The following is a 26,106-nucleotide window of genomic DNA, read 5'->3' as shown; positions in this document are numbered from 1 at the left end:
CCGGTTATCCCCGGTTCCCCGAGCATCCCCCGTTCCCCCCGATCCTTTCCCGGTTCCCGGTTATCCCCGGTTCCCCGAGCATCCCCCGTTCCCCCCGATCCTTTCCCGGTTCCCGGTTATCTCCCGGTTCCCCGAACATCCCCCGTTCCCCCCCGATCCTTTCCCGGTTCCCGGTTATCCCCCGGTCCCCCGGATCGTTCCCCGTTCCCCCCGATCCTTTCCCGGTTCCCGGTTATCCCCGGTTCCCCGAGCATCCCCCGTTCCCCCCGATCCTTTCCCGGTTCCCGGTTATCCCCCGGTCCCCCGGATCGTTCCCCGTTCCCCCCGATCCTTTCCCGGTTCCCGGTTATTCCCGGTTCCCCGAACATCCCCCGTTCCCCCCGATCCTTCCCGGTTCCCGGTTATCCCCGGTTCCCGGCCCGGGGCTCCCTCTAGCGGCCGGCTGGGGGCAGCATGGGCGGCCGCACGCTCCGGGCTGCGCTCCCGGTACCGAATCCCTCGCTCCGAACCCGGCCCGGTCCTGACCCGAGCCCGGTGCCGAGTGCTGCCCAAGCCCCGCGGCTGCCCGCAGCTCGGACCCAAAAGGACTTTCCAGAGCGCTCCCAGGTGAGAGCGAGGGGACGCCTGGAGCCCCGCAGTGATCCCCGGGGCTGCCCCAGAGGGGTTCAGGCTCGTTCTGCACCTCGGGAAGGTGAGATGGGGGAGGGCCGGGGCAGCCTCACAGACTCCACTGCCCCCTGGAAGACCCCCGTTCTGCTGGCACAGGGTACAGGGATTTCTGGCTGTGGGGCAGTGTACCTCCTCTAAGCCTTCTGTGCCCAGCCAGCTCTTGCCAGGAGTGAGCAGCCACCCTGCCCCTTCAGTCTAGCACGTGTGTTTTTAATGGAGACACATCAAATTCATAAACTGGAGTGCAGAAGCGCTGGGCTATGTCCTGGACCCACAGAAATGGATGGATTTCCTGGCAGGGCTGCAGAGGAGAAGGCAGCAGCATGGGGAGCAAGGAAGGGTTTAAGTGGTTTTCAATCCCAGCATTTCATCCTTTCTAGGTGGGTGCAGCAAAGCTCCTTCAGCAGCCATGGGACATGCAGCTGGCGTTCAGACCATTAAGGAAGAGAGGAGTGAGCCATAGCTCTCTGTCCAAGGGTCTAGGGAGCCTCCCCTTTTTATGTAGCACCCTGAAAATGTCCTGGGAATAGTTCTCTTCTGAACAGAGCCTGTGCTAGAGGGACAGGCTGTAGGTGTCAGAGCAGTACTCCACATAGTTAAACGCCTTGATGGGGAATGTCACAGAGCCCCACTTCTTGAACCTCCTCTTCTCTGCTGGTGTCTCCACCACAAAGTTTTTGATGCAGAGGACAGGCAGCTTCACCTGCTGGTACAGAATCTCCATCCCCCAGTCCTGTGTGGGCAGAGAGGGGACAGTTACTCAGTGCACACAGTATCCCCAGGCTGCACACACACAGGGATGGGCAGCTCCTTGCTCCCAAGGCATGTCCCTCCTTTGGAGACAGCCCGTGACCATGTCCTGCAGCACACACATGACACAGGCACGTGCAGCTATGAGCTGGGCACAAGGCACAGCCTTTCCTGTCCCTCCAGCTCTGGCTGGGCTGCAGACACAGGGGAACTGTGGTGCTCACCTGGCTGCAGGCTTTGCAGGAGATACGGCAGCCAGGCTCCCAGTCCCTGAAAGTCCGCTGGAACTGCATTTTCCCAGAAGAAACTTTGTAAAACGACCTGGAAGGAAAAGGCCACCAACCAATAAGGGTGATGGTCCAGGGGACACCAACAGAGCAGTCAAAATTCCTGCAACCTCCCTGTACCTGAGAATGAGCTGGCAGCAGGCTGGTGCTACCCTTGCCCATCTCCCTGCCCAGCCCAGCCGTGCCCAGGTGAGCCTCCTACCCGAAGTGGGGGTTGACGTTGACGTGGTGCATGCCCTCCACGGCGCGGATGTCGCTGCCGCGGCACACGGCCGTGCCGCAGCCGGCGCAGTGCAGGCGAACGGCTGCCGGGTCGTGCAGCCGCCGCCGCTCGCTGATCCGGGACTCCTTCATCAGCCAGCTGGCCACGGCCACCTGCTGCAGCTCCCGGATCTGGGGATACAGGGGTGAGTTGGCTTGATGTGGCCAGAAATGTGTATTCTATCACCAGATTTAAAGCTGGGTGGGGTTCTGATTTCCTTATCTCCGTGGCACATACCATCTGCTAATGGGCCATCTTTAAACCAGCTGGGGCAATCATCTTTATCTTTTCACAACCCATCCTCCCTACAGGAAGATATCATCTGCTGTTGGGCCGTTAAGTCCCAGTGTATGACTGATAAATTACATCATCCCACTGGGAGATGCTCCACCCAGGAGGAGGAGCTAAACATTTCCTACCTAGATAAAAAACTGAGATTTTGGACAGCAAGTTTCCATCTTTCCATTGGATTCCAGAAGAAAACCAGACCTTTCCACATCATCCCTGGACCTTCACAGGAAAACTGCACCTTCTACAGGAGCACTGCTCCAGCTGAACCACATCTGCCACTGCAGGAGGATGCAGCCACCATTTAATGGGACTGTCCTGGGTTGGTGTTGTGTCTGCTCCTCTCCCGCTCCCACACCTCGCTGTCTGCATGGAGCTGCCGCCGGTGCCCTTTCTCCCCCCCTGGGGGGGGTGGTGCCCGGGGGCTGTGCTTGCTTGGCTTGCCCTGCTGCCCCGGCTGCTGCTGCTGCTGCTGCTTGCTGCTACCCCGGCCGCTGCTTCTGCCCCGCTGCTTTTGCCCTATTGCTTCTGCCCCGCTGCTGCTGCTGCTGCCCCGGCTCTGCCCTGGCTGCTGCTGCCTTCCCCTCCCCCCTTCTCTCCTTCAGCTCCAAGATCTGTACCGGCTCCGGACGGGACCTGAGCATCAGAGACTGCCTCCGGAGCCTGCCCAAGAAGCTTCTCGCCCTTCCCAGCAGCGGCCGTCTCTCACTTTGGTGAAAACAGTTCTTTTGTCATCTGGGATTGTACTTTCCTGTTGCTGGGAAGTGTTTTTCTTGTGTTTGTTAATAAACAAGTTTTTTCCACTTTTCCCCCCGAGTAAAATTCTCTCCGAGCCCAGTGAGGGGGAGGAATTGTGAGGGGGGTTTATTTTGGGGGGCTCCTTTGGAGGCTTTTCCCCAGTTTTGTCCTAAACTTGGACAAATAATTTGGTGGCCCGTACGGGGATCCGAAGAAAGTGGAAAAAGCTGTGTAACTATATATAATGCTGTTTGGAATGGATTTTAGTATGTGGTTCTGGATACTGGGGTTTTTTGAGGTTTTAATGCCTCTTTGGTCTCTGGGGTTATTTTCCTGCCCGGAAATAGCTCCAGTACTGTCCCTTATTTGTAGTTTTTATACTAGAGGGATAATGACCAAAATATTGATTGGACTGGGCTTGGTTGCAATGGCTTGTAAGAGGTTTATGAAAATGCTGGAATCGGTTCCAGGGATATCTTCTGGATCCTGGTTATGGATATGCATCCAGTTTATTAGAGGAGAAGCAGGGGAGGAGGCTTTTCAGCCTTTGCTTCCCTTTGTCTCCTCTGAATTTTTTACCTCGTTATTAGGATATGTGCAGTTCTCCTTTAGTATTAAAGAGATCATCTTTCTGATGTTTAATGTTGTAAGCTTCCTCTACACAGTTTACAGTTTATATAAAATCAGGGCTGAGATTTCTAGAGGTGCTGGTGCGACTCCTGATTTAGCAGCAGGACAAAGTGTGAGGAGTCCTGAGTGGTGTGGAAAATGGCAGGATCTGGGCCAGATGTTAAAGGAATTTTCTGATCCTATGATTTGGGATTTTTCACATGAGCAAATTCAGAACCCGGCTGAGGTGGTAAAATATGTGAAAGAGAAATGCCACAATAGCTCCAGGGAAAAAAAGATTACTACGGTGAGCTGGGCTCTGGCGTATGCTTATCGTACCCTGTTAGATAGTGGAGAACAACAAACAAAGGAAAGGGAACAGGGAGATAACATAGCTACTATGCCAGCTACTTAGGCCGTAGTTAGCACCCCAGGCTCGAGGACAGGGATGAAATCAGAAAGCAAGCTTCAACCAATGGCTGTGGCTACCAGTACAAGGAGTGGGAAGTGCACCAAGAAGACCGATCGGCCAGTGGAGGATGATGATGAGGATGCAGGAGAAGGACCTTCAACACCTCCTGATGTAAAATCAAGAGTTAAAACCACTGGTGTGAGATCAGAAACTAATAATGAGTCCCTGTCCTTAAAAGATCTTCGGGGTTTAAGAAAGGATTATACAAGACAGCCCGATGAATCCATAATTAGTTGGCTGGTCCGGCTGTGGGATGCGGCAGGCGAGGCTACCATCCTAGATGGCACTGAGGTGAGACACCTGGGATCCCTGTCTCATGATCCGGTCATCGATCAAGGTATGATGAGGGAGGCTAACCCTCAAAGCCTCTGGGCACGTGTTTTAGACAGCGTAGCACAAAGATATCTGTGTGCCGATGACCTGTATATGCAGCAGACCAAGTGGAAAACCATAGAGCAAGGGATCCAACGTTTGAGGGAGATGGCAGTGGCGGAGATCATTTTTTCAGATGATATAACAACTAGGAACCCAGACCTGGTACCATGCACACCTGTAATGTGGAGGAAGCTGGTGCGACTCGGGCCATCTGAATATGCCTCTGCTTTGGCCATAATGAAGCGGGAAGAGGTATATGAAACAGTGCTGGACATGGCAAAGAAGCTCCGGGCATACGCGGATGCTGTGCATGGCCCAACCCATGCCAGAATCGCCGCCGTGGAAACACGCTTGCAGAACTTAGAGGACAAGATAGAGGAAAATCATAAGAGGCTCAGGGAGGAAATTAAGGAGGACCTCCTCCAAATTTCAGCTGTGCAAATTAGACGTCCTGGCAGCCAACGTAGACGTTCTCCCGATGGGGAGAGGAGGTACACTCCCCGGGCCGAGCTATGGTTTTTCTTGCAGGATTCTGGAGAGAACATGAGGAGATGGGATGGAAAGCCTACGGCTGCTCTGGCACGACGGGTGAGGGATTTGAAGGAAGGCAAGATTGAAAGCGGAAGTTCCATCCGAAGGAGAGCCGCTCCTGTTGCCCGTACCCAAAGTGCCAAATATGATAGTGATAATGACATGTCTGACCCTCTCGAAGGAACTTCTAAGATGCATGCCCCAGGGAAGAAAGATAAACAGGCTTAGAGGGGCCCTGCCTCTAGCCAGGGTGAGGCGAGGGAAAATCGTGTCTTTTGGACTGTGTGGATTCGGTGGCCTGGCACATCGAAACCACAGAAGTACCGAGCTTTAGTTGATACAGGTGCCCAATGTACGATAATTCCATCAAGATATGTGGGGGAAGAATCTGTTTCCATCGCGGGTGTAACAGGTGGCTCGCAGGACTTCACCCTGGTGGAAGCTGAAGTGAGTTTAACTGGAAGGGAATGGAAGAAACATCTTGTTGTGACTGGTCCAGAGGCCCCATGCATTTTGGGCATAGATTACCTTCGGAGCGGGTATTTTAAGGATCCAAAAGGCCTTAAGTGGGCATTCGGGATAGCGGCTGTAATGGCAGAGCATATCCAGCAATTGAACACCCTGCCTGGACTAGCTGAGAATCCCATTACAGTAGGACTGCTGAAAGGAGAAGAGCAACGAGTGCCAATTGCCACTTCAATAGTACATCGCCGGCAATATAGGACGACTCGAGATGGTGTGATCCCCATTCACAAGATGATCCGTGAGCTGGAGAGCCAAGGGGTGGTGAGCAAAACCCACTCACCCTTCAACAGCCCCATCTGGCCTGTGCGAAAATCTAATGGAGAATGGAGACTGACTGTGGACTATCGTGCCTTGAATGAAGTGACTCCACCGCTGAGCGCTGCCGTGCCGGACATGCTGGAGCTGCAGTACGAGCTGGAGTCCAAGGCAGCAAGGTGGTATGCCACCATTGACATTGCCAATGCGTTTTTCTCCATTCCTTTGCAAGCAGAGTGCAGGCCGCAGTTTGCTTTCACTTGGAGGGGCGTGCAGTACACCTGGAACCGACTGCCCCAGGGGTGGAAACACAGTCCCACCATCTGTCATGGACTGATCCAGGCTGCACTGGAAAAGGGTGAGGCTCCAGAACATCTACAATATATTGATGACATCATCGTATGGGGAAACACAGCAGCAGAAGTGTTTGAGAAAGGAGAGAAAATTATCCAAATTCTCCTGGAAGCCGGCTTCGCCATCAAGAAGAGTAAGGTTAAGGGACCTGCACGTGAGATCCAGTTCCTGGGAGTGAAGTGGCAAGATGGACGGCGTCAGATTCCTACTGATGTCATTAACAAAATTACAGCTATGTCCCCACCTACCAACAAGAAAGAGACCCAAGCTTTCCTAGGTGCCATAGGCTTTTGGAGAATGCACATCCCTGAGTACAGCCAAATTGTAAGCCCTCTTTACCAGGTCACTCGCAAGAAGAACGATTTCCACTGGGGCCCTGAACAACAGCAAGCTTTTGCCCAGATCAAGCAGGAGATCGCTCATGCAGTAGCCCTTGGCCCAGTCAGAACGGGACCAGAGGTAAAGAATGTGCTCTACTCTGCAGCTGGGAACCATGGTCTGTCCTGGAGCCTGTGGCAGAAGGTGCCTGGTGAGACCCGAGGCCGACCCCTGGGATTTTGGAGTAGAAGTTACAGAGGGTCTGAAGGCAATTACACCCCAACGGAGAAGGAAATTTTGGCCGCCTATGAGGGAGTCCAAGCCGCCTCACAAGTCATTGGTACGGAAGCACAGCTTCTCCTGGCACCCCGACTACCAGTGCTGGGGTGGATGTTCAGCGGAAAGGTTCCCTCAACCCACCATGCCACCAGTGCCACGTGGAGCAAGTGGATAGCCCTCATCACTCAGCGTGCCAGAATCGGGAAACTAAATCGCCCTGGGATTCTGGAAATAATTACAAACTGGCCCGAAGGTGAAAGTTTCGGTGTCGCGGATGAAGAACAAGAACCAGTGACACGGGCTGAAGAAGCTCCACCATACAACGAGCTACCGGCAGAGGAAACATGCTATGCTCTATTCACTGATGGCTCCTGTCGCGTTGTGGGGATGAACCGGAGATGGAAAGCGGCTGTATGGAGCCCCACACGACGGGTTGCAGAGGCCACTGAAGGAGAGGGTGGATCCAGTCAACTTGCCGAACTCAAAGCTGTCCAACTGGCCCTTAACATCGCAGAGAGAGAGAAATGGCCGAAACTCTATTTATACACCGATTCCTGGGTGGTAGCCAATGCTCTGTGGGGATGGTTGAAGAAATGGAAAAAGGCGAACTGGCAGCGCAGAGGAAAACCAATTTGGGCTGCTGAAGAGTGGAAAGACATCGCTACTCGATTAGAGAAACTACCTGTGAAAGTTCGCCATGTAGACGCCCATGTCCCCAGAAAGAGAGCCAATGAGGAGCAGCAACATAATCAGCAAGTAGATCAAGCTGCAAGGATAGGGGTGTCGAAGATAGACTTAGATTGGGAACACAAGGGAGAATTGTTCCTAGCTCGATGGGCCCATGATGCCTCGGGTCATCAGGGCAGAGATGCCACCTACAAGTGGGCACGAGACCGAGGGGTGGATCTAACCATGGACAGCATCTCCCAGGTTATCCACGACTGTGACACGTGCGCTGCCATTAAGCAAGTCAAGCGGGTGAAGCCCCTCTGGTATGGGGGGCGGTGGTCCAAGTATAAGTATGGAGAGGCCTGGCAGATTGACTACATCACACTGCCTCAGACCCGCCAGGGCAAGCGCTATGTCCTGACCATGGTGGAAGCCACAACTGGATGGTTAGAGATGTACCCAGTGTCTCGTGCTATAGCCCGCAACACCATCCTGGGCCTGGAAAAGCAGGTCCTGTGGAGGCATGGCACCCCTGAGAGAATTGAGTCAGACAATGGGACTCATTTTAAGAACAATCTCATTAACACCTGGGCTAGAGAACATGGCATTGAGTGGGTGTACCACATCCCTTACCATGCACCAGCTGCAGGTAAAGTGGAAAGGTACAATGGATTACTGAAAACCACCTTGAAGGCATTGGGTGGGGGGTCTTTTAAGAACTGGGAACAACATCTAGCAAAGGCTACTTGGTTAGTTAACACCAGAGGTTCCATCAACCGAGCAGGTCCTGCCCAGTCTGACTCCCTTAATACAGTGGATGGAGATAAAGTCCCAGTGGCCCATGTCAGAGGTCTGTTAGGAAAGGCAGTATGGGTTAATCCTGCTTCGAGTACAGGCAAACCCATTCGTGGGATTGTCTTTGCTCAAGGACCAGGATGCACGTGGTGGATAATGCAGGAAGATGGAACAACACGGTGTATACCACAGGGAGAACTGATTGTAGGATGAGACAGAAAGACATATGTAAGTGTTGAAGGTCTGAGTAAGTGAAATGAGAGGAAATGTGTAAGTGATGAAAGTTTGCGCAAGTCGGATGAAAGCTTTTACGTTGTAGTGAGTGGGTGTATATCCCAATCGTGTGTAACGTTCACGATGTGGGATAAGGGGTGGAATGTCCTGGGTTGGTGTTTTGTCTGCTCCTCTCCCGCTCCCACACCTTGCTGTCTGCATGGAGCTGCCGCCGGTGCCCTTTCTCCACCCCTGGGGGGGTGGTGCCCGGGGGCTGTGCTTGCTTGGCTTGCCCTGCTGCCCCGGCTGCTGCTGCTGCTTGCTGTGCTAGCTACCCCGGCCGCTGCTTCTGCCCCGCTGCTTTTGCCCTATTGCTTCTGCCCCGCTCTGCTCTGCCCTGGCTGCTGCTGCCTTCCCCTCCCCCTTCTCTCCTTCAGCTCCAAGATCTGTACCGGCTCCGGACGGGACCTGGACATCAGAGACTGCCTCCAGAGCCTGCCCAAGAAGCTTCTCGCCCTTCCCAGCAGCGACCGTCTCTCACTTCGGTGAAAACAGTTCTTTTGTCATCTGGGATTGTACTTTCCTGTTGCTGGGAAGTGTTTTTCTTGTGTTTGTTAATAAACAAGTTTTTTCCACTTTTCCCCCCGAGTAAAATTCTCTCCGAGCCCAGTGAGGGGGAGGAATTGTGAGGGGGGTTTATTTTGGGGGGCTCCTTTGGAGGCTTTTCCCCAGTTTTGTCCTAAACTTGGACAAATAATTTGGTGGCCCGTACGGGGATCCGAAGAAAGTGGAAAAAGCTGTGTAACTGTATATAATGCTGTTTGGAATGGATTTTAGTATGTGGTTCTGGATACTGGGGTTTTTTGAGGTTTTAATGCCTCTTTGGTCTCTGGGGTTATTTTCCTGCCCGGAAATAGCTCCAGTACTGTCCCTTATTTGTAGTTTTTATACTAGAGGGATAATGACCAAAATATTGATTGGACTGGGCTTGGTTGCAATGGCTTGTAAGAGGTTTATGAAAATGCTGGAATTGGTTCCAGGGATATCTTCTGGATCCTGGTTATGGATATGCATCCAGTTTATTAGAGGAGAAGCAGGGGAGGAGGCTTTTCAGCCTTTGCTTCCCTTTGTCTCCTCTGAATTTTTTACCTCGTTATTAGGATATGTGCAGTTCTCCTTTAGTATTAAAGAGATCATCTTTCTGATGTTTAATGTTGTAAGCTTCCTCTACACAGTTTACAGTTTATATAAAATCAGGGCTGAGATTTCTAGAGGTGCTGGTGCGACTCCTGATTTAGCAGCAGGACAAAGTGTGAGGAGTCCTGAGTGGTGTGGAAAATGGCAGGATCTGGGCCAGATGTTAAAGGAATTTTCTGATCCTATGGTTTGGGATTTTTCACATGAGCAAATTCAGAACCCGGCTGAGGTGGTAAAATATGTGAAAGAGAAATGCCACAATAGCTCCAGGGAAAAAAAGATTACTACAGTGAGCTGGGCTCTGGCGTATGCTTATCGTACCCTGTTAGATAGTGGAGAACAACAAACAAAGGAAAGGGAACAGGGAGATAACATAGCTACTATGCCAGCTACTCAGGCTGTAGTTAGCACCCCAGGCTTGAGGACAGGGATGAAATTAGAAAGCAAGCTTCAACCAATGGCTGTGGCTACCAGTACAAGGAGTGGGAAGTGCACCAAGAAGACCGATTGGCTAGTGGAGGATGATGATGAGGATGCAGGAGAAGGACCTTCAACACCTCCTGATGTAAAATCAAGAGTTAAAACCATTGGTGTGAGATCAGAAACTAATAATGAGTCCCTGTCCTTAAAAGATCTTCGGGGTTTAAGAAAGGATTATACAAGACAGCCCGATGAATCCATAATTAGTTGGCTGGTCCGGCTGTGGGATGCGGCAGGCGAGGCTACCATCTTAGATGGCACTGAGGTGAGACACCTGGGATCCTTGTCTCATGATCCGGTCATCGATCAAGGTATGATGAGGGAGGCTAACCCTCAAAGCCTCTGGGCACGTGTTCTGGATAGCGTGGCACAAAGATATCTGTGTGCCGATGACCTGTATATGCAACAGACCAAGTGGAAAACCATAGAGCAAGGGATCCAACGTCTGAGGGAGATGGCAGTGGCGGAGATCATTTTTTCAGATGATATAACAACTAGGAACCCAGACCTGGTACCATGCACCCCTGTAATGTGGAGGAAGCTGGTGCGACTCGGGCCATCTGAATATGCGTCTGCTTTGGCCATAATGAAGCGGGAAGAGGTATATGAAACGGTGCTGGACATGGCGAAGAAGCTCCGGGCATACGCGGATGCTGTGCATGGCCCAACCCATGCCAGAATCGCCGCCGTGGAAACACGCTTGCAAAATTTAGAGGACAAGATAGAGGAAAATCATAAGAGGCTCAGGGAGGAAATTAAGGAGGACCTCCTCCAAATTTCAGCTGTGCAAATTAGACGTCCTGGCAGCCAACGTAGACGTTCTCCCGATGGGGAGAGGAGGTACACTCCCCGGGCCGAGTTATGGTTTTTCCTGCAGGATTCTGGAGAGAACATGAGGAGATGGGATGGAAAGCCTACGGCTGCTCTGGCACGACGGGTGAGGGATTTGAAGGAAGGCAAGATTGAAAGCGGAAGTTCCATCCGAAGGAGAGCCGCTCCTGTTGCCCGTACCCAAAGTGCCAAATATGATAGTGATAATGACATGTCTGACCCTCTCGAAGGAACTTCTAAGATGCATGCCCCAGGGAAGAAAGATAAACAGGCTTAGAGGGGCCCTGCCTCTAGCCAGGGTGAGGCGAGGGAAAATCGTGTCTTTTGGACTGTGTGGATTCGGTGGCCTGGCACATCGAAACCACAGAAGTACCGAGCTTTAGTTGACACAGGTGCCCAATGTACGATAATTCCATCAAGATATGTGGGGGAAGAATCTGTTTCCATCGCGGGTGTAACAGGTGGCTCGCAGGACTTCACCCTGGTGGAAGCTGAAGTGAGTTTAACTGGAAGGGAATGGAAGAAACATCTTGTTGTGACTGGTCCAGAGGCCCCATGCATTTTGGGCATAGATTACCTTCGGAGCGGGTATTTTAAGGATCCAAAAGGCCTTAAGTGGGCATTCGGGATAGCGGCTGTAATGGCAGAGCATATCCAGCAATTGAACACCCTGCCTGGACTAGCTGAGAATCCCATTACAGTAGGACTGCTGAAAGGAGAAGAGCAACGAGTGCCAATTGCCACTTCAATAGTACATCGCCGGCAATATAGGACGACTCGAGATGGTGTGATCCCCATTCACAAGATGATCCGTGAGCTGGAGAGCCAAGGGGTGGTGAGCAAAACCCACTCACCCTTCAACAGCCCCATCTGGCCTGTGCGAAAATCTAATGGAGAATGGAGACTGACTGTGGACTATCGTGCCTTGAATGAAGTGACTCCACCGCTGAGCGCTGCCGTGCCGGACATGCTGGAGCTGCAGTACGAGCTGGAGTCCAAGGCAGCAAGGTGGTATGCCACCATTGACATTGCCAATGCGTTTTTCTCCATTCCTTTGCAAGCAGAGTGCAGGCCGCAGTTTGCTTTCACCTGGAGGGGCGTGTAGTACACCTGGAACCGACTGCCCCAGGGGTGGAAACACAGTCCCACCATCTGTCATGGACTGATCCAGGCTGCACTGGAAAAGGGTGAGGCTCCAGAACATCTACAATATATTGATGACATCATCGTATGGGGAAACACAGCAGCAGAAGTGTTTGAGAAAGGAGAGAAAATTATCCAAATTCTCCTGGAAGCCGGCTTCGCCATCAAGAAGAGTAAGGTTAAGGGACCTGCACGTGAGATCCAGTTCCTGGGAGTGAAGTGGCAAGATGGACGGCGTCAGATTCCTACTGATGTCATTAACAAAATTACAGCTATGTCCCCACCTACCAACAAGAAAGAGACCCAAGCTTTCCTAGGTGCCATAGGCTTTTGGAGAATGCACATCCCTGAGTACAGCCAAATTGTGAGCCCTCTTTACCAGGTCACTCGCAAGAAGAACGATTTCCACTGGGGCCCTGAACAACAGCAAGCTTTTGCCCAGATCAAGCAGGAGATCGCTCATGCAGTAGCCCTTGGCCCAGTCAGGACGGGACCAGAGGTAAAGAATGTGCTCTACTCTGCAGCCGGGAACCATGGTCTGTCCTGGAGCCTGTGGCAGAAGGTGCCTGGTGAGACCCGAGGCCGACCCCTGGGATTTTGGAGCAGAAGTTACAGAGGGTCTGAAGGCAATTACACCCCAACGGAGAAGGAAATTTTGGCCGCCTATGAGGGAGTCCAAGCCGCCTCACAAGTCATTGGTACGGAAGCACAGCTTCTCCTGGCACCCCGACTACCGGTGCTGGGGTGGATGTTCAGCGGAAAGGTTCCCTCAACCCACCATGCCACCAGTGCCACGTGGAGCAAGTGGATTGCCCTCATCACTCAGCGTGCCAGAATCGGGAAACTAAATCGCCCTGGGATTCTGGAAATAATTACAAACTGGCCCGAAGGTGAAAGTTTCGGTGTCGCGGATGAAGAACAAGAACCAGTGACACGGGCTGAAGAAGCTCCACCATACAACGAGCTACCGGCAGAGGAAACACGCTATGCTCTATTCACTGATGGCTCCTGTCGCGTCGTGGGGATGAACCGGAGATGGAAAGCGGCTGTATGGAGCCCCACACGACGGGTTGCAGAGGCCACTGAAGGAGAGGGTGGATCCAGTCAATTCGCCGAACTCAAAGCTGTCCAACTGGCCCTTAACATCGCAGAGAGAGAGAAATGGCCGAAACTCTATTTATACACCGATTCCTGGGTGGTAGCCAATGCTCTGTGGGGATGGTTGAAGAAATGGAAAAAGGCGAACTGGCAGCGCAGAGGAAAACCAATTTGGGCTGCTGAAGAGTGGAAAGACATCACTACTCGATTAGAGAAACTACCTGTAAAAGTTTGCCATGTAGATGCCCATGTCCCCAGAAAGAGAGCCAATGAGGAGCAGCAACATAATCAGCAAGTAGATCAAGCTGCAAGGATAGGGGTGTCGAAGATAGACTTAGATTGGGAACACAAGGGAGAATTGTTCCTAGCTCGATGGGCCCATGATGCCTCAGGTCATCAGGGCAGAGATGCCACCTACAAGTGGGCACGAGACCGAGGGGTGGATCTAACCATGGACAGCATCTCCCAGGTTATCCACGACTGTGACACGTGCGCTGCCATTAAGCAAGTCAAGCGGGTGAAGCCCCTCTGGTATGGGGGGCGGTGGTCCAAGTATAAGTATGGAGAGGCCTGGCAGATTGACTACATCACACTGCCTCAGACCCGCCAGGGCAAGCGCTATGTCCTGACCATGTTGGAAGCCACAACTGGATGGTTAGAGACATACCCAGTGTCTCATGCTACAGCCCGCAACACCATCCTGGGCCTGGAAAAGCAGGTCCTGTGGAGGCATGGCACCCCTGAGAGAATTGAGTCAGACAATGGGACTCATTTTAAGAACAATCTCATTAACACCTGGGCTAGAGAACATGGCATTGAGCGGGTGTACCACATCGCTTACCATGCACCAGCTGCAGGTAAAGTGGAAAGGTACAATGGATTACTGAAAACCACCTTGAAGGCATTGGGTGGGGGGTCTTTTAAGAACTGGGAACAACATCTAGCAAAGGCTACTTGGTTAGTTAACACCAGAGGTTCCATCAACCGAGCAGGTCCTGCCCAGTCTGACTCCCTTAATACAGTGGATGGAGATAAAGTCCCAGTGGCCCATGTCAGAGGTCTGTTAGGAAAGGCAGTATGGGTTAATCCTGCTTCGAGTACAGGCAAACCCATTCGTGGGATTGTCTTTGCTCAAGGACCAGGATGCACGTGGTGGATAATGCAGGAAGATGGAACAACACGGTGTATACCACAGGGAGAACTGATTGTAGGATGAGACAGAAAGACATATGTAAGTGTTGAAGGTCTGAGTAAGTGAAATGAGAGGAAATGTGTAAGTGATGAAGGTTTGCGCAAGTCGGATGAAAGCTTTACGTTGTAGTGAGTGGGTGTATATCCCAATCGTGTGTAACGTTCACGATGTGGGATAAGGGGTGGAATGTTCTGGGTTGGTGTTTTGTCTGCTCCTCTCCCGCCCCCACACCTCTCTGTCTGCATGGAGCTGCCGCCGGTGCCCTTTCTCCACCCCTGGGGGGGTGGTGCCCGGGGGCTGTGCTTGCTTGGCTTGCCCTGCTGCCCCGGCTGCTGCTGCTGCTTGCTGTGCTAGCTACCCCAGCCGCTGCTTCTGCCCCGCTGCTTTTGCCCTATTGCTTCTGCCCCGCTGCTGCTGCCCCGGCACTGCCCCGGCTCTGCCCTGGCTGCTGCTGCCTTCCCCTCCCCCTTCTCTCCTTCAGCTCCAAGATCTGTACCGGCTCCGGACGGGACCTGAGCATCAGAGACTGCCTCCGGAGCCTGCCCAAGAAGCTTCTCGCCCTTCCCAGCAGCGACCGTCTCTCACTTTGGTGAAAACAGTTCTTTTGTCATCTGGGATTGTACTTTCCTGTTGCTGGGAAGTGTTTTTCTTGTGTTTGTTAATAAACAAGTTTTTTCCACTTTTCCCCCCGAGTAAAATTCTCTCCGAGCCCAGTGGGGGGGAGGAATTGTGAGGGGGGTTTATTTTGGGGGGCTCCTTTGGAGGCTTTTCCCCAGTTTTGTCCTAAACTTGGACAGGGACTGATGCCAACACCCTGACTGACGGGTGTCAGCTTGGATTCTGACTCTGGCAGGGTTTGGGATAGTTCTTTGTAATACTGTATTTCTATTTTAATTTTCCTAGTAAAGAACTGTTATTCCTAATTCCCATATCTTTGCCCGAGAGCCCCTTAATTTTAAAATTATAATAATATGGAGGGACAAGGTTTACATTCTCCATTTCAAAGAGAAGCTTCCGCCTTTATTGTCAGAGACCTGTCCTTCAAACCAGGACAAGGGGTCAGCACAGAATTGCAGGCAAGGATGTTGGAAAAGACAAGGATTTGACAGCAAGGTCTCACTGATATGTATGTGTAACAGAAATCTTTGAATGTAGAAGCTGAAGAAGGAATAGAAATGAGAGCAAGTTTTGATATAGAAGAAAAGAATTGATGTGCCAGTCTTACTGGATAACTAAGAAGCCAAAGAGCAAGTGAGGTGGAAGGGGTTTTTATGACTCTGAGCAAAGAATAAATCCGCCTCGAACAAAAGATGTTTTTACCAAGCAAAAAAGATTTTCACAGGCGAACAAAAATGCCATGTTGCAAGTAGAAAGAAAGATCTCAAAATCTTCCACTGGGAGAAAACTGAAAAAGAACTTCTAGTTTAAACTGTAACATACTAATTTTCTGTGATTGGAAAACAGTAATATGAATATGGTAATGTTAGTAGTTATGATAGGCTATAGGTAATAGCAAAAGTATTGATTGGTTGTTATGTCTTAAGATGCTCTGCAATAAGAAGTACATAATGTAACCAGAACTAGAGTTGGCTTCAGGGGAACCTACAGCTGATGCTGGAAAAGCTGTGGGCTTGGCTCTTGTTACCCATGACCTGTGAATTCCTGTATCATTTGGATAAAATAAACAGCATTTTAAAGAGCCACCTAGAGCCCTGCATCCCTCATTTCAGCTCTTACACAAGGACAGATGGCAGACATGGCAAGATCCATGGCTACTGAGGGATGCATCATCCCAGCAGCACAAGCCACAGGGCAGGACAGGCAGGGCAGGACAGGCACATGCTGCCCCATGCCCCTCACACAACCCCATCCCAGGATCCAGGGCTTCTCTGAGACAGAGCAGGCAGCCAAATGCAGGGTGCAGAGGGGGCCAAGAGCTGCCTGGCCCTGCCAGCACCCACAGCAGCACCAGTACCCACCTTTTGGCAGTACTCCTGCTCAGGCATGGCTTGCACTGCCTGAATCGCCCTCTTCATGAGGTCTACCAGGTCCTCATTGAGCAGCTCTCGGGTCACCTCTCTGCTGTTGGCTTTGGCAAGGACGGAGTAGACACTGTTCTCAGCACGGGCACGGCCCCGGGCCTGCCGGGCAAGGTCCAAACATTGCAGTCAGCGGAGGAGGGACACAGCCAACCCTTCTGTGCCACCCTGAGAACAGAGCCACCTCCACCCACCCCTGCACCTTGCCAAGGGATGTTCTGCCAGGGGCTGGGCTCATCCCCAAGGAGCTGCAGGGAATGCAAGAGCCCCCACGTCCCACCCCTGCAGATTTGGGAGATCCTGGCAGGGCCAGAGGGAGCCTGGACAGCACCTGCATCATGGAGATCTCATTGGTCATCAGCCCATAGCGGACCACGATGTTGCACTCGGGGATGTCCAGGCCCTCCTCGGCCACACTGGTGGAGAAGAGAAGGTTGAGGGCTCCCTCACGGAACTGCTTGATCACATTCTGCTGCTCATTCTGGGTAGACAGGGGGTGATGCTTCAGCAGCTGCGCAGGTCTCTGAGACCTGGGCAGCACCTACAGCACCCCCAAAATGTGCAGAGTGGGGTCGGTCCCGTTCCTGCCCACCCTCCACTCACCTGAGTCATGTGCCTGGTCTGGTTGCTGTATCCAGCACCGGTGAGAACAGCAGCCCTGATGTGCTGCCCGTGGAGCGTGGCTGTGGTCTGCAGCCAGCTGAACAGGCTGTGGGCGCTCTGCCTGGTCTTGGTGAAGACAATGCCACGAGAAGTGCCCAGGGGCTGAAAGTGCTCACGCAGGATCTCCTCCAGCTTGCCCAGCCTGGGGTTCTCATAGCGATGGTCCCCAGCCAGTGCCTGCAGGCTCGCCCTGTTCTCTGCACAGGCGAGTGGGGTGTCAGGGCCACTCCCTGCACCCAAAATTCAGCCAGCACCACCCCCCTGCAGGCCCCTCTGTTACCCTCAAAGGCGGCAGCCAGGAACTGTTCGGTGGGGTCCTTCTTATCCCTCTCAGCGCTGTAGAACTGCTGCAGGCACTGGAAGGCGTCCACCATCCGCACGGTGTCGTTGATCAGCAGCGCGTCGTTGTACTTGCGCAGGTGCAGGGCGCACACCCGCGTCTTGCGACGAAACGTCTCTGTGGCTGGAGGGGCCGGGGGACACCCCAGTCACAGCCTGTCCCCCTGCTCAGCCCTGCCACACCCACTCTGCTGCACCCTCACCTTTCTTTTCCAGCTCCACAATGCGCTGCTCATAAATCTGCGTGCCGAAGTCCCGTGGGAGATCTGGCTCCCCCATGAACTGCTGGATCTGCACCATCACCTTCTTCAGCTGCTCACCAAAGGGGTCCTGGGAGCAGGGAGGGGCTCAGGACCCAGCAATTGTGGCAAGCTGCTTGCATGATGGGACCCAGACAGTTGCAGGATCCCTCGGCACCAAAACTCTGAGTCAACTGATTTTTCGCACTGGCCTGAGTGAAATGGATGAAGGGACCCAGCCCCTCACCCAGCAGGGATGGGGGTCTCATCTTCCACCCAGTGAGCAGCCCCATGGCTCCCAGCAGCCCTCCCTCACCTGAGCTCTCTCCTGGCACAGGTCATACTGCTTCTTGGGTTGGGGGACATGGCTCTGCAGGTGCTGCACCTCGTCCTGCATTGATGTGATCTTCTCAGTGTCCAGGTTGGCACAGATCTGAGAGGCAAAGACTCTGCTTCCACCCTGAGCCCATCTGCCCAGGACAATGCAGCAGCATGTGGTGCTCACTGGCATCCTGGTGAGTTTGGGGATGACTCCTCTGGGCTATCGAGCACCAACACATCTGGGCATCAACACCCATCCCAAGGAACACCCTGCTGGCCCCCAGGAAAGCTGTGCTGAAGCAGGACAGGGGACACAGGACACACCTGCAGGATGTGCTGTACGGCCCCCTCAAAGGATGTTGCCCTCCCAGTGCCAGGGGATGCCGTCAGCCCCAGGATCTGTGGCAGGTTCTGCTCCCCACTGAGCTTGTGCTGAAGGTATCTCAGCATGATCTTGTTGTAGACAGCGTCCTTGTGCGTGTGGTGGCACTCGTCTATCACCAGCAGTGAGAAATCTGCTCCAGGCCAGGGAGGGGAGCAGGGTGAGATGGTGGCTTAGCTGGGAGCTCAGCCACAGCTGTGGGGCCAGCAGAATATGTAGTCTAGCACCTACCTGTCAGCTCCACGTGCATGTCCTCCTCCGTGCTGACCAGGGCATTCTGCAGAATCTGGGCTGTGCAGATGACAACATCGTTCTTCTTCACCAGGTCGGCGAAGAAAGTTTTGTGGCTGGTGTCCCCGCTGATGGACGTCACCTTGAAGGCGCCCTGCAGTTGGTGGAACTCCTTCTCGGTGTGCTGGTCCACCAGGTGCACCTGCGCCCACAGGACCGCACTCAGCACCGGCAGGACCACCACGCGTGGCTCCCGCGGCGCTGGGGCAGGGCAGCACCTTGTTGACCAGCACGGCCACCTTGCGGCCCCGCCGGCTCTCCAGGTGCTGCTGGCAGACGTGCACGGCCACGCGGGTCTTCCCGGCGCCCGTGGGCAGCCAGACGATGCTGTTGCGGCCGCGCAGGGCCGGGGCCGCCGCCTCCCGCTGGTACCCCCGCAGCTCCATTCCCCGCCGCCCCGGCTCTCGCAGCCGGGAAACGAAACTGGAGGCGGCGCGTCCGCCCGGTCCCGGCGGGCGGGGCACGGGGAGGCCCAGAGAGGGGGGGCCACGCTGGAGCCAACCCAGCTGAACAGAGCCGAGCCGAGCCGCCCGGGGAACCCCCGGGACCCCGGCTGGGAACTGGAGTCAAAACCAAAACTCGGTGGATCTCCCTTCTAACCCTCCGCCCCCCAGTGCGGCACCGTGCACCCCAACCAACCCCTGCACCCCGATTCTGCCCAGTGCACCCCGGCCCATCCACGGGGATCTTCACATTCCCCTCCCCAACACCCTCCAGAACATCCCAGATTATCCCCCTGCCTACCACGCTGGGGTGAGCCCCAAGGATGGAGCCGGCGCTGCACAAGGACATTTATTTAAAAAAACAAACAAAAAACAAAACAAAACAAAACAACGAAAACACCAGTAATGGGAATGGGGCAGTAGGGGGCAGGGAAAGGCGTGGGGTGCACAAGGAGCGGGGAGCAAGGGCAGAGATGAGCAGAGGTGGCTGCCAGGCAGTGGAGCAGGGAGCAGAGGCCAGCGCAGCACCGGGCAGTCACCCTCGCTGGCACTCAGAGGGGCAGGACTGGGGCTGGCAGCCCCCCACCTCCCAGCTGGCAGCAGAGGCAGGCAGGGAGGGTGTACAGGCAGGGAAGGCAGACCTGCCCCGGGGGGAGGGAAGAGCTGACAGAGGCAGCAGGAGCTGGGTGTGCAGGGCAGAGCCCCCCGCCCAGCAGGACCCAGCCCAGGAGCAGCACCGCTGCGGGCAGCGCAGGGCTGACCCACCGTACATTCAGTGTGAGGGGCAGGGGCTGCCTGAACGTGGACGGAGCAGAAACCAAAGCACTTGTGTGCCCCTGCCCTGTCACAGGGAGTCAGGGCAGAAGGCACGATCCCAGGTAGGGGGGATGCACAGGGGTCAGGGGGCTCCCCCTCCCCAGGCAGAGGCAGGAGCTCAGTGCTGTCCCTGCCTTGGGCAGATCCTGATGAGGCAGCTCCAGCCTCACCCCCATTCCCTAGGAGAGGCAGCCAGAGCACCTCAGGGATAAAAGCACCAGTCCCCCCAGCCCCTGTGGCTCCCCAAGAAGGACAGCCCAGCTCCCCAGGCTGCTCAGCAGCACCAATCCCTCCTGCAGCTCCTACCAACAGAGAGAGTGGGGCTGGATCCCACAGGAGCCCTGTCCCTCCCATGAGAGGGCCGGTGGCCACAGCAGGTCTAGGCCAGCCCCTGCTACTTGTCTATGAGCCCCCCCTCCTTGAGCTTGAAGTAGAAGAACTTCTCGAGGGTGTTGGCACACTTGCAGTAGTCGCTGTCGGGCGGGTTGTACTCGCGGCAGTTGGTGATGATGCGCTGCAGGTCGGCGATGAACAGCTTCTTGGTGACGTAGTAGCGGTTCTTCAGCCGCTCCGTCATGGTCTTCAGGTCTGCGGGTGGGGAAGGCTCAGACCCCTCCCCAGGCCTCTGCACCCCCCAGCCACTGAGCTGGACACCGACCACCATCCCTGTCCCACTCTGGGCTATCCTGAGGCTCCCACCACCCCAAATATGAGTCTCCAGCACAAATCCCACAATTAATGTGAGGTACTCAACCCCCTCTCCTACAATCCTGGACACAGATACCTACCAATGGGGAAGCGGATGATTTCATAGTAGTCTGGTGCCTCTGACTTCTTCACTGGCTCCATAAAGGGCCACGCACTGGGGTGGGTCTGGGGAGAAGTGGGAGGCAGTTGGAACAATGAACACACAACCCTTGTTCACTCCAGCACCCAGGGGTCCCGCTCCCCCCACACCTGGGCCACCCCAGCAGTCCCCAAGGGCAAAGCCCTGTACAGCCCAACCCAAGGGAGGCAGATCTGAGTGTGCCTGCCAACCCCACAGTGTGCCTGCCCTTCCTGCCCACACCTTGATCTGGGCCAGGAGGTTCTTCAGCATGTTGTAGAGCTGGTCTGGGTCCTTCAGCTCCTTCCTGCAGGACAAAGGCAGTGCCCATCAGCCTTTCTGCATTCCAGGGCCAGGAAAATGCCAAAACCGAGGCACAGCCCGAGCTGAGCCCTCAGCCCTGCTGCTGCAGGTCTACCCCCAGTCCCATGCAGCACTCACCCCTTCTCCTTCCCCAGCGGTTTCCATCCTGTTTCTCCTGGAAGACAAGAGTCAGTGTCACCATGTCTGCACTGCAGCCATGGGGAGGGAGGACAGAGCCCCCCTGCCAGCCCCTGCCAGGACTCACGGATGCCAGGGACGCTCTCGATGGGGATCTGCCGCACGCCCTCCTTGAAGCACGTCAGCCCTGGGTAGACCTTGCGGATCTGCGCCTGCTTCCTCTCAATCAACTTCTTGATGATCTGCAGGGAATGGGGGTTGGAAGGGAGCAGATGTATGGGGCTGCAGGATGCTCCAGGGAGCCACACTGTGATATGGGACCCCACAAACTCACTGTGCAGGGCCAGAATCAACCCTGGCCAGTGTCAACGCCCCCTTGCTGCCCTGCAAGGCTGCTCTCAGAGCCAGCATAGCCCCACACCTCTCCCCTGCCTTCAGGGGGTGGCTGGCAGCACTCACCTATCCTCCCACCCACCCCTGGGCCATACCTCCTTCTGCTTCTTGATGATGTGTGAAAGCTCAGTGTAGGGGATGCGTGGGTTCAGCTCACACTCCATCAGGGTTGCCCCCTCATAGTCCTTGATGTATCCCAGGTAGCGGCTCTTGGGGACCTTGATATCCTTGGAAAAGCCCTAGGAGAGAGGGGCAGGTGGAAGGGGGTAGGTGGGAGGGGGCAGGTGTGCAACAGAGCTGGGGGCAGCTCCCAGGGAAAGAAGCCCACCTGCTTTTTGAAGTAGCCAATGGCGTACTCATCTGCATAGGTGAGGAAGTAGAGAATGTTGTGCTTGATGTGGTACTCCTTCAGGTGGTTCATCAGGTGCGTCCCATAGCCCTTGGGGAAGTATCATGAGACAGGGACCCCTCCAGACAGCAAACAACCCCCTCCCATTCATGGAAATGGCAGCTGAAGATGTCCTGGAGCAACTACCACTGCTTGGGCTGGTCAGTGATGAGTAAGGGGCTGGGACAGCCCTACACCAGCTACAGAGAGACTATCCTGCCCATGCCATGCTTTGGGGGGCACACGTGTGTGCCCATCTCCCTTCTCCCTGCTCTCACCTTCACTTGCTCATTGGAGGTGACAGCACAGAAGACAATCTCCGTGAAGCCCTGCGTAGGGAACATGCGGAAGCAGATGCCCCCAATCACTCGTCCATCCTTGATCAGTGCCAGGGTCTTGTGCTTCCTGTGGGCAGCACGGCCGAGGGTGAGGGGAGCCCCCCACACCGGCCCCCCAGCGCCCCCCGGCCACGCACGGGTCAAAGACGAGGCGAGTGATGTACTCCTTGGGCATGCGGGGCAGCTGGTGCGAGAAGACGTTCTGCAGCCCCACCAGCCACATCAGGATCTTCTTGTTGGATTTCTGCGAGAGCGAGTTGCCGATGACGTGGAACTCGATGATGCCGCGGCGCTCCTCCAGCCGCGCCGTCTCGTCCCGCGCCGCGTTGGCCGACAGCAGGCTGGTCTGGGGGCACGGGGGGGGTCACTGGCCCTGCACACCCTCTGCTGGGGGAGCTCCACTCCACCCTGGCACGCTGGGGAAGCAGCTGGAGAGGAGCAGAGCCACCCCAGCATTGGCAGCCCGTACCTCGGGGCCCAGCATGGCAGCGGGGTCGGTGATGGTCAGCATGACCTCGTTCACCAGCTCCATGGGGATGTCTCCCATGACACGGATCCGCTTGGCATCCTCCAGTGTCAGGCTCTCGGGCAGCTTCCGCTTCTCTCCTGGGATGGGAGTGGAAAGGCACATCCAGTGCTGGGAGGGACCATGGACAGTTCCAGCTTTCTGGCGTGGGCTCATGCAACCTTACCTGGCAGGGGCTCTGGGGTGCTGGCATCCAGGCTGGCAGCTGAGCTGCTGCTGCTGAGCTTCTTGCTGAAGAGGGGAGTGGTGGGCACGGCAACGGTGCTGACTGCAGCTGCAACAGACCCATGGTGCCCATGACTGCTGGAAAATGCCTTGTCACGCCATGGCAGCCCAGCCACTGCCACTGCTCAGCCACACCTTGACCCTTTATCCCACAGCCTCCAAACAGGAGCTGCTTCCTGAAATACCTGGGCGAGACACCAGCTGGGCACCCTCTGCAGCTGGCACTGTGAAATCAGCCTCCCAGATGGGAGAGTTCTCACCGTAGATCTCCTCCTCCAGCATGGAGAGGAACCTGGAAGGGAGTAGCACATCAGCATGCAAGCATCCCAGAGGAGGAGTCCCCTCAGTGCTCCAGCAGCCATCTCCACACTGGGCACCTACTTGGGGAAGTGAGTGAGGATCAGTGTCCGCTTCTCTGGCACCAGCTTGTCCTTCTCCACCCGGAACTTCTCCAGCAGCTGCCGGCGGGTCACCGTGAAGATGGACTTGAGGAGGCTGCGCCCGAAGACATGGGTGGTCTCGTAGCGGGGCAGGCTGTCACAGCTCTGTGGCACATGGCAGTAGCACAGCCACCTGTGGGGCAGGAAGGGGCTCTGGTGACAGAGCTGGAACCAGAGACCCCAGAGAAACCACATCCCTCCTGGGGCAATGGGAGCAGGGACAAGAAGAGCAGGTGGATGACGGGCACAGCTGACGTTTAGAAGATTGGCCCCACTGGGTGTCTATTCTCCTAGTTGACTGACAGTCTGGGAGAGCTGGGCAGTCCCAGGAGTCAGACCCCAGGGTGGCTGGCTCAGTGGCCCCCTGCCCTCACCTGGTGTAGTTGACCTTGTAGGTGGCCACATCATCGTTCTGGGAGCGCTGACGGAACTGGGACGGTGTCTCCAGCTTCCAGTAGTTGAGGCACAGCAGGAACATCTTGGAGAGCTCATACATGGTCTGGCGCTCCTTGGGTGGCAAGTGGCTGAACTTGTACTGCACAAAATTCAGGACTCCCTGGGGAGAGAAGGGGACAGTGGGAGGGTGACAGGGGCTGCTCTGGGTTCTTCCATGCTGCCTCACAGAGAGTGAGGGGACTGTGCAAGAGCAGCAGACAGGACAAGTCATCAGGGCAGTGCATGAGCCTGACAGCAGCCTCACCTGCTCAATGTTTGGTTTCTCAAAGGGGGGGCTCCCCAGGGACCCCTCGACCACAGGCTGGCTCATCTGCAGGATACACTTCCGCAGCAGCTACAAAGACACCATCAGACACAGTCAATAGAGCCCCAGGAACCGGATGCTCCAGGAAAGGTGGAGGTGGCTGAATGCTGCCAAGGGGCTGCTCCAATTTCTACAGCCAGGAAGGCACCGGTGTTGCCCTTGGAGCACACCCATTCATCCCCTAAAAGCTGCCCCCCTAGGGAATTCAAGGCTAGGAGAGCAGTCACTCCAGAAGAGGGTGAGTGTTCCAGATCTCTGGGCTGTGGGATGTTCACAGCCCCAGCTTCAGCACCAGCTCCAACAGAGCACAAACAGTGGGACAGCAGCCCCTGTTCCCCCACAGTGACCAGAGACTCTGCACAAGTGGGGCAGTGAGACATGCACAGCCCCAGACGCACCTTGAACAGGTAGAAATACACCTGCTTGGTGTCCGTGTCCTCCTCCTTGTGCACTGACATGAAGAGGTTCTCCACATCCACCACCATGCCCACCAGACGGTTGATCTCTTCCTCGGAGACATTCTCCAGGTGGGACACGTGGTCAGCTGTGCCGGAGAGAAAGCCAGGGTGAGGCTGTGGGATCAGCACCACAGCCCTGCCCAGGAGGCCCCAGTGGTTACCCAGAGCATGGCCACAGCTGCGGCACGGCTCGCTCAGGTTGGTCACCGGCTGCTGCAGGTCCATTCGAGGGGCTGTGGGGGGGTTGGGGTTCTTCCAGCCATTGCACTTGCAGGCGTCGTTGGCCTGGGACGAGGGACAGGAGTGGTTGTTGCAGTGGCTCAGGCTGCTGCCTTCTGTGGTCAAGGGACTTCCCTGGCTCCCACCTACCCCTTTTCACCAAGCCCAGCTTTTCTCAGCCCCCACCCTGCACCACCCACCATCCCAACACTCCCCCGGCAGTCCCAGGACTCTGCAGCCCCTGCCCAGTGACATCCCTGCACCTCCCTTGGATAACCCAGCACTCTCTTCCTGCACCCCTTGCCTGCACACAGCCCAGCACCCCAGTCCTGCACCCCATGTACATCCCAGCACCCACTCCCGCATCCTTTGTCCATGTATTCCTTGCACTCACCCCCCTGCAGCCCCTAAATTCCCCTCCTGGACCCATAAACATCCTTGAAACTCCCTCCTGCATCCCTCACTCAGGTCAGCACCTTTGTCCTTCATCCCCCACCCGTGCATAGCATTGAACCCCCACTCCTGCATCCCCTGCCCCCCTCCTGTACCCTCACCATGCCCGTCCTTGCATCTCCTATTCATGCACAGCTTGAACCGCACCTCCTGCCCTCCCTGCCCTCCCTGTCCCGCTGTCCCCACCTTGCAAGCCGAGAAGACCCCCAGCTTCTCCAGCTTCTTCCCGCGGGGGAACCCCCGCACCTGCGCCTTGCGCTGGCTCGCCCGCTGCTGCTGGCTCAGCCCGGGCCGTGCCGGGTCGCTGGATCCCGTTCCTCCAGCCGTTCCCCCGCTCGCTCCCGCCGCCGCCGCCGTTCCGGTGCCCGGGCCCGGCGGGGGCCGCCCGGGCTGCGCGGCCTCCGGCTCCGCCATGCCGGGCCCGGCGTGCGCCCCGCGCTCACTGCGCCTGCGCGCCGGGAATGCCGGGATCTGTAGTCCGCGGCGGCGCGGGAGGTGCGGCCGGCGCTCCCGGGACGGCGCTCCCGGCGCCGGTTCACGGCACCCGCGGTCCCGAACGCGAGCACAGCCCCCACTCGGGACTGCGGGTGGCGTGAACCGTCCAGAAAGGATCGAGGTCCGGTCATGACGCCCCACCGCGACAGCCCCTCACGGGGCGATGCCGAGCCGTCGGTGCCCGGAGGAACCCCCCCCACCCCTCCGGTAACCGGTACCGCTGCCGGTCCGGCGGCGCACGGCGCGCTCCGCACTCCGCGGGCTCCCGCAAATATGGAGCA

The 26,106-nt window shown here is 55.7% G+C and overlaps 2 protein-coding genes across 3 annotated transcripts; both read right to left on the bottom strand.

The window, feature by feature from the left end:
- Window positions 1-858: 858 nt before the first annotated feature.
- DHX58 (DExH-box helicase 58) lies at window positions 859-19,147 on the bottom strand. 2 transcript variants are annotated; one of them, XM_056511839.1, is made up of 12 exons: window positions 18,823-19,147; window positions 18,545-18,746; window positions 18,256-18,446; window positions 17,927-18,043; window positions 17,575-17,701; window positions 17,313-17,495; window positions 16,973-17,229; window positions 16,701-16,850; window positions 16,310-16,471; window positions 1,909-2,099; window positions 1,644-1,740; window positions 859-1,402 (listed from the first exon to the last, which is right to left on the bottom strand). In XM_056511839.1, the coding sequence occupies exons 1-12, from the start codon at window positions 18,988-18,990 to the stop codon at window positions 1,223-1,225; spliced, it is 2,025 nt and encodes a 674-aa protein (XP_056367814.1). In that variant the 5' UTR covers window positions 18,991-19,147; the 3' UTR covers window positions 859-1,222. The 2 variants fall into 2 exon arrangements, with proteins under 2 accessions (XP_056367814.1, XP_056367813.1); XM_056511838.1 differs by having other exon boundaries at window positions 18,256-18,425; window positions 18,823-19,087.
- A 232-nt stretch (window positions 19,148-19,379) lies between these two features.
- On the bottom strand, window positions 19,380-26,033 carry KAT2A (lysine acetyltransferase 2A). Its single transcript, XM_056511812.1, has 18 exons — window positions 25,517-26,033; window positions 24,820-24,943; window positions 24,599-24,744; window positions 24,141-24,230; window positions 23,815-23,996; window positions 23,382-23,573; window positions 23,186-23,292; window positions 22,942-23,049; window positions 22,719-22,855; window positions 22,387-22,595; window positions 22,190-22,316; window positions 21,852-21,962; window positions 21,619-21,762; window positions 21,258-21,372; window positions 21,131-21,167; window positions 20,933-20,996; window positions 20,652-20,736; window positions 19,380-20,451 (listed from the first exon to the last, which is right to left on the bottom strand). Exons 1-18 carry the CDS (start codon window positions 25,742-25,744, stop codon window positions 20,258-20,260), a joined length of 2,400 nt encoding a protein of 799 aa, XP_056367787.1. The 5' UTR covers window positions 25,745-26,033; the 3' UTR covers window positions 19,380-20,257.
- Window positions 26,034-26,106: the final 73 nt, after the last annotated feature.

This window comes from Oenanthe melanoleuca, chromosome 27 (genome assembly GCF_029582105.1).
Source record: "Oenanthe melanoleuca isolate GR-GAL-2019-014 chromosome 27, OMel1.0, whole genome shotgun sequence".
Classification (NCBI taxonomy): domain Eukaryota; kingdom Metazoa; phylum Chordata; class Aves; order Passeriformes; family Muscicapidae; genus Oenanthe; species Oenanthe melanoleuca.
This window is presented reverse-complemented; position numbering and strand designations above follow the sequence as displayed.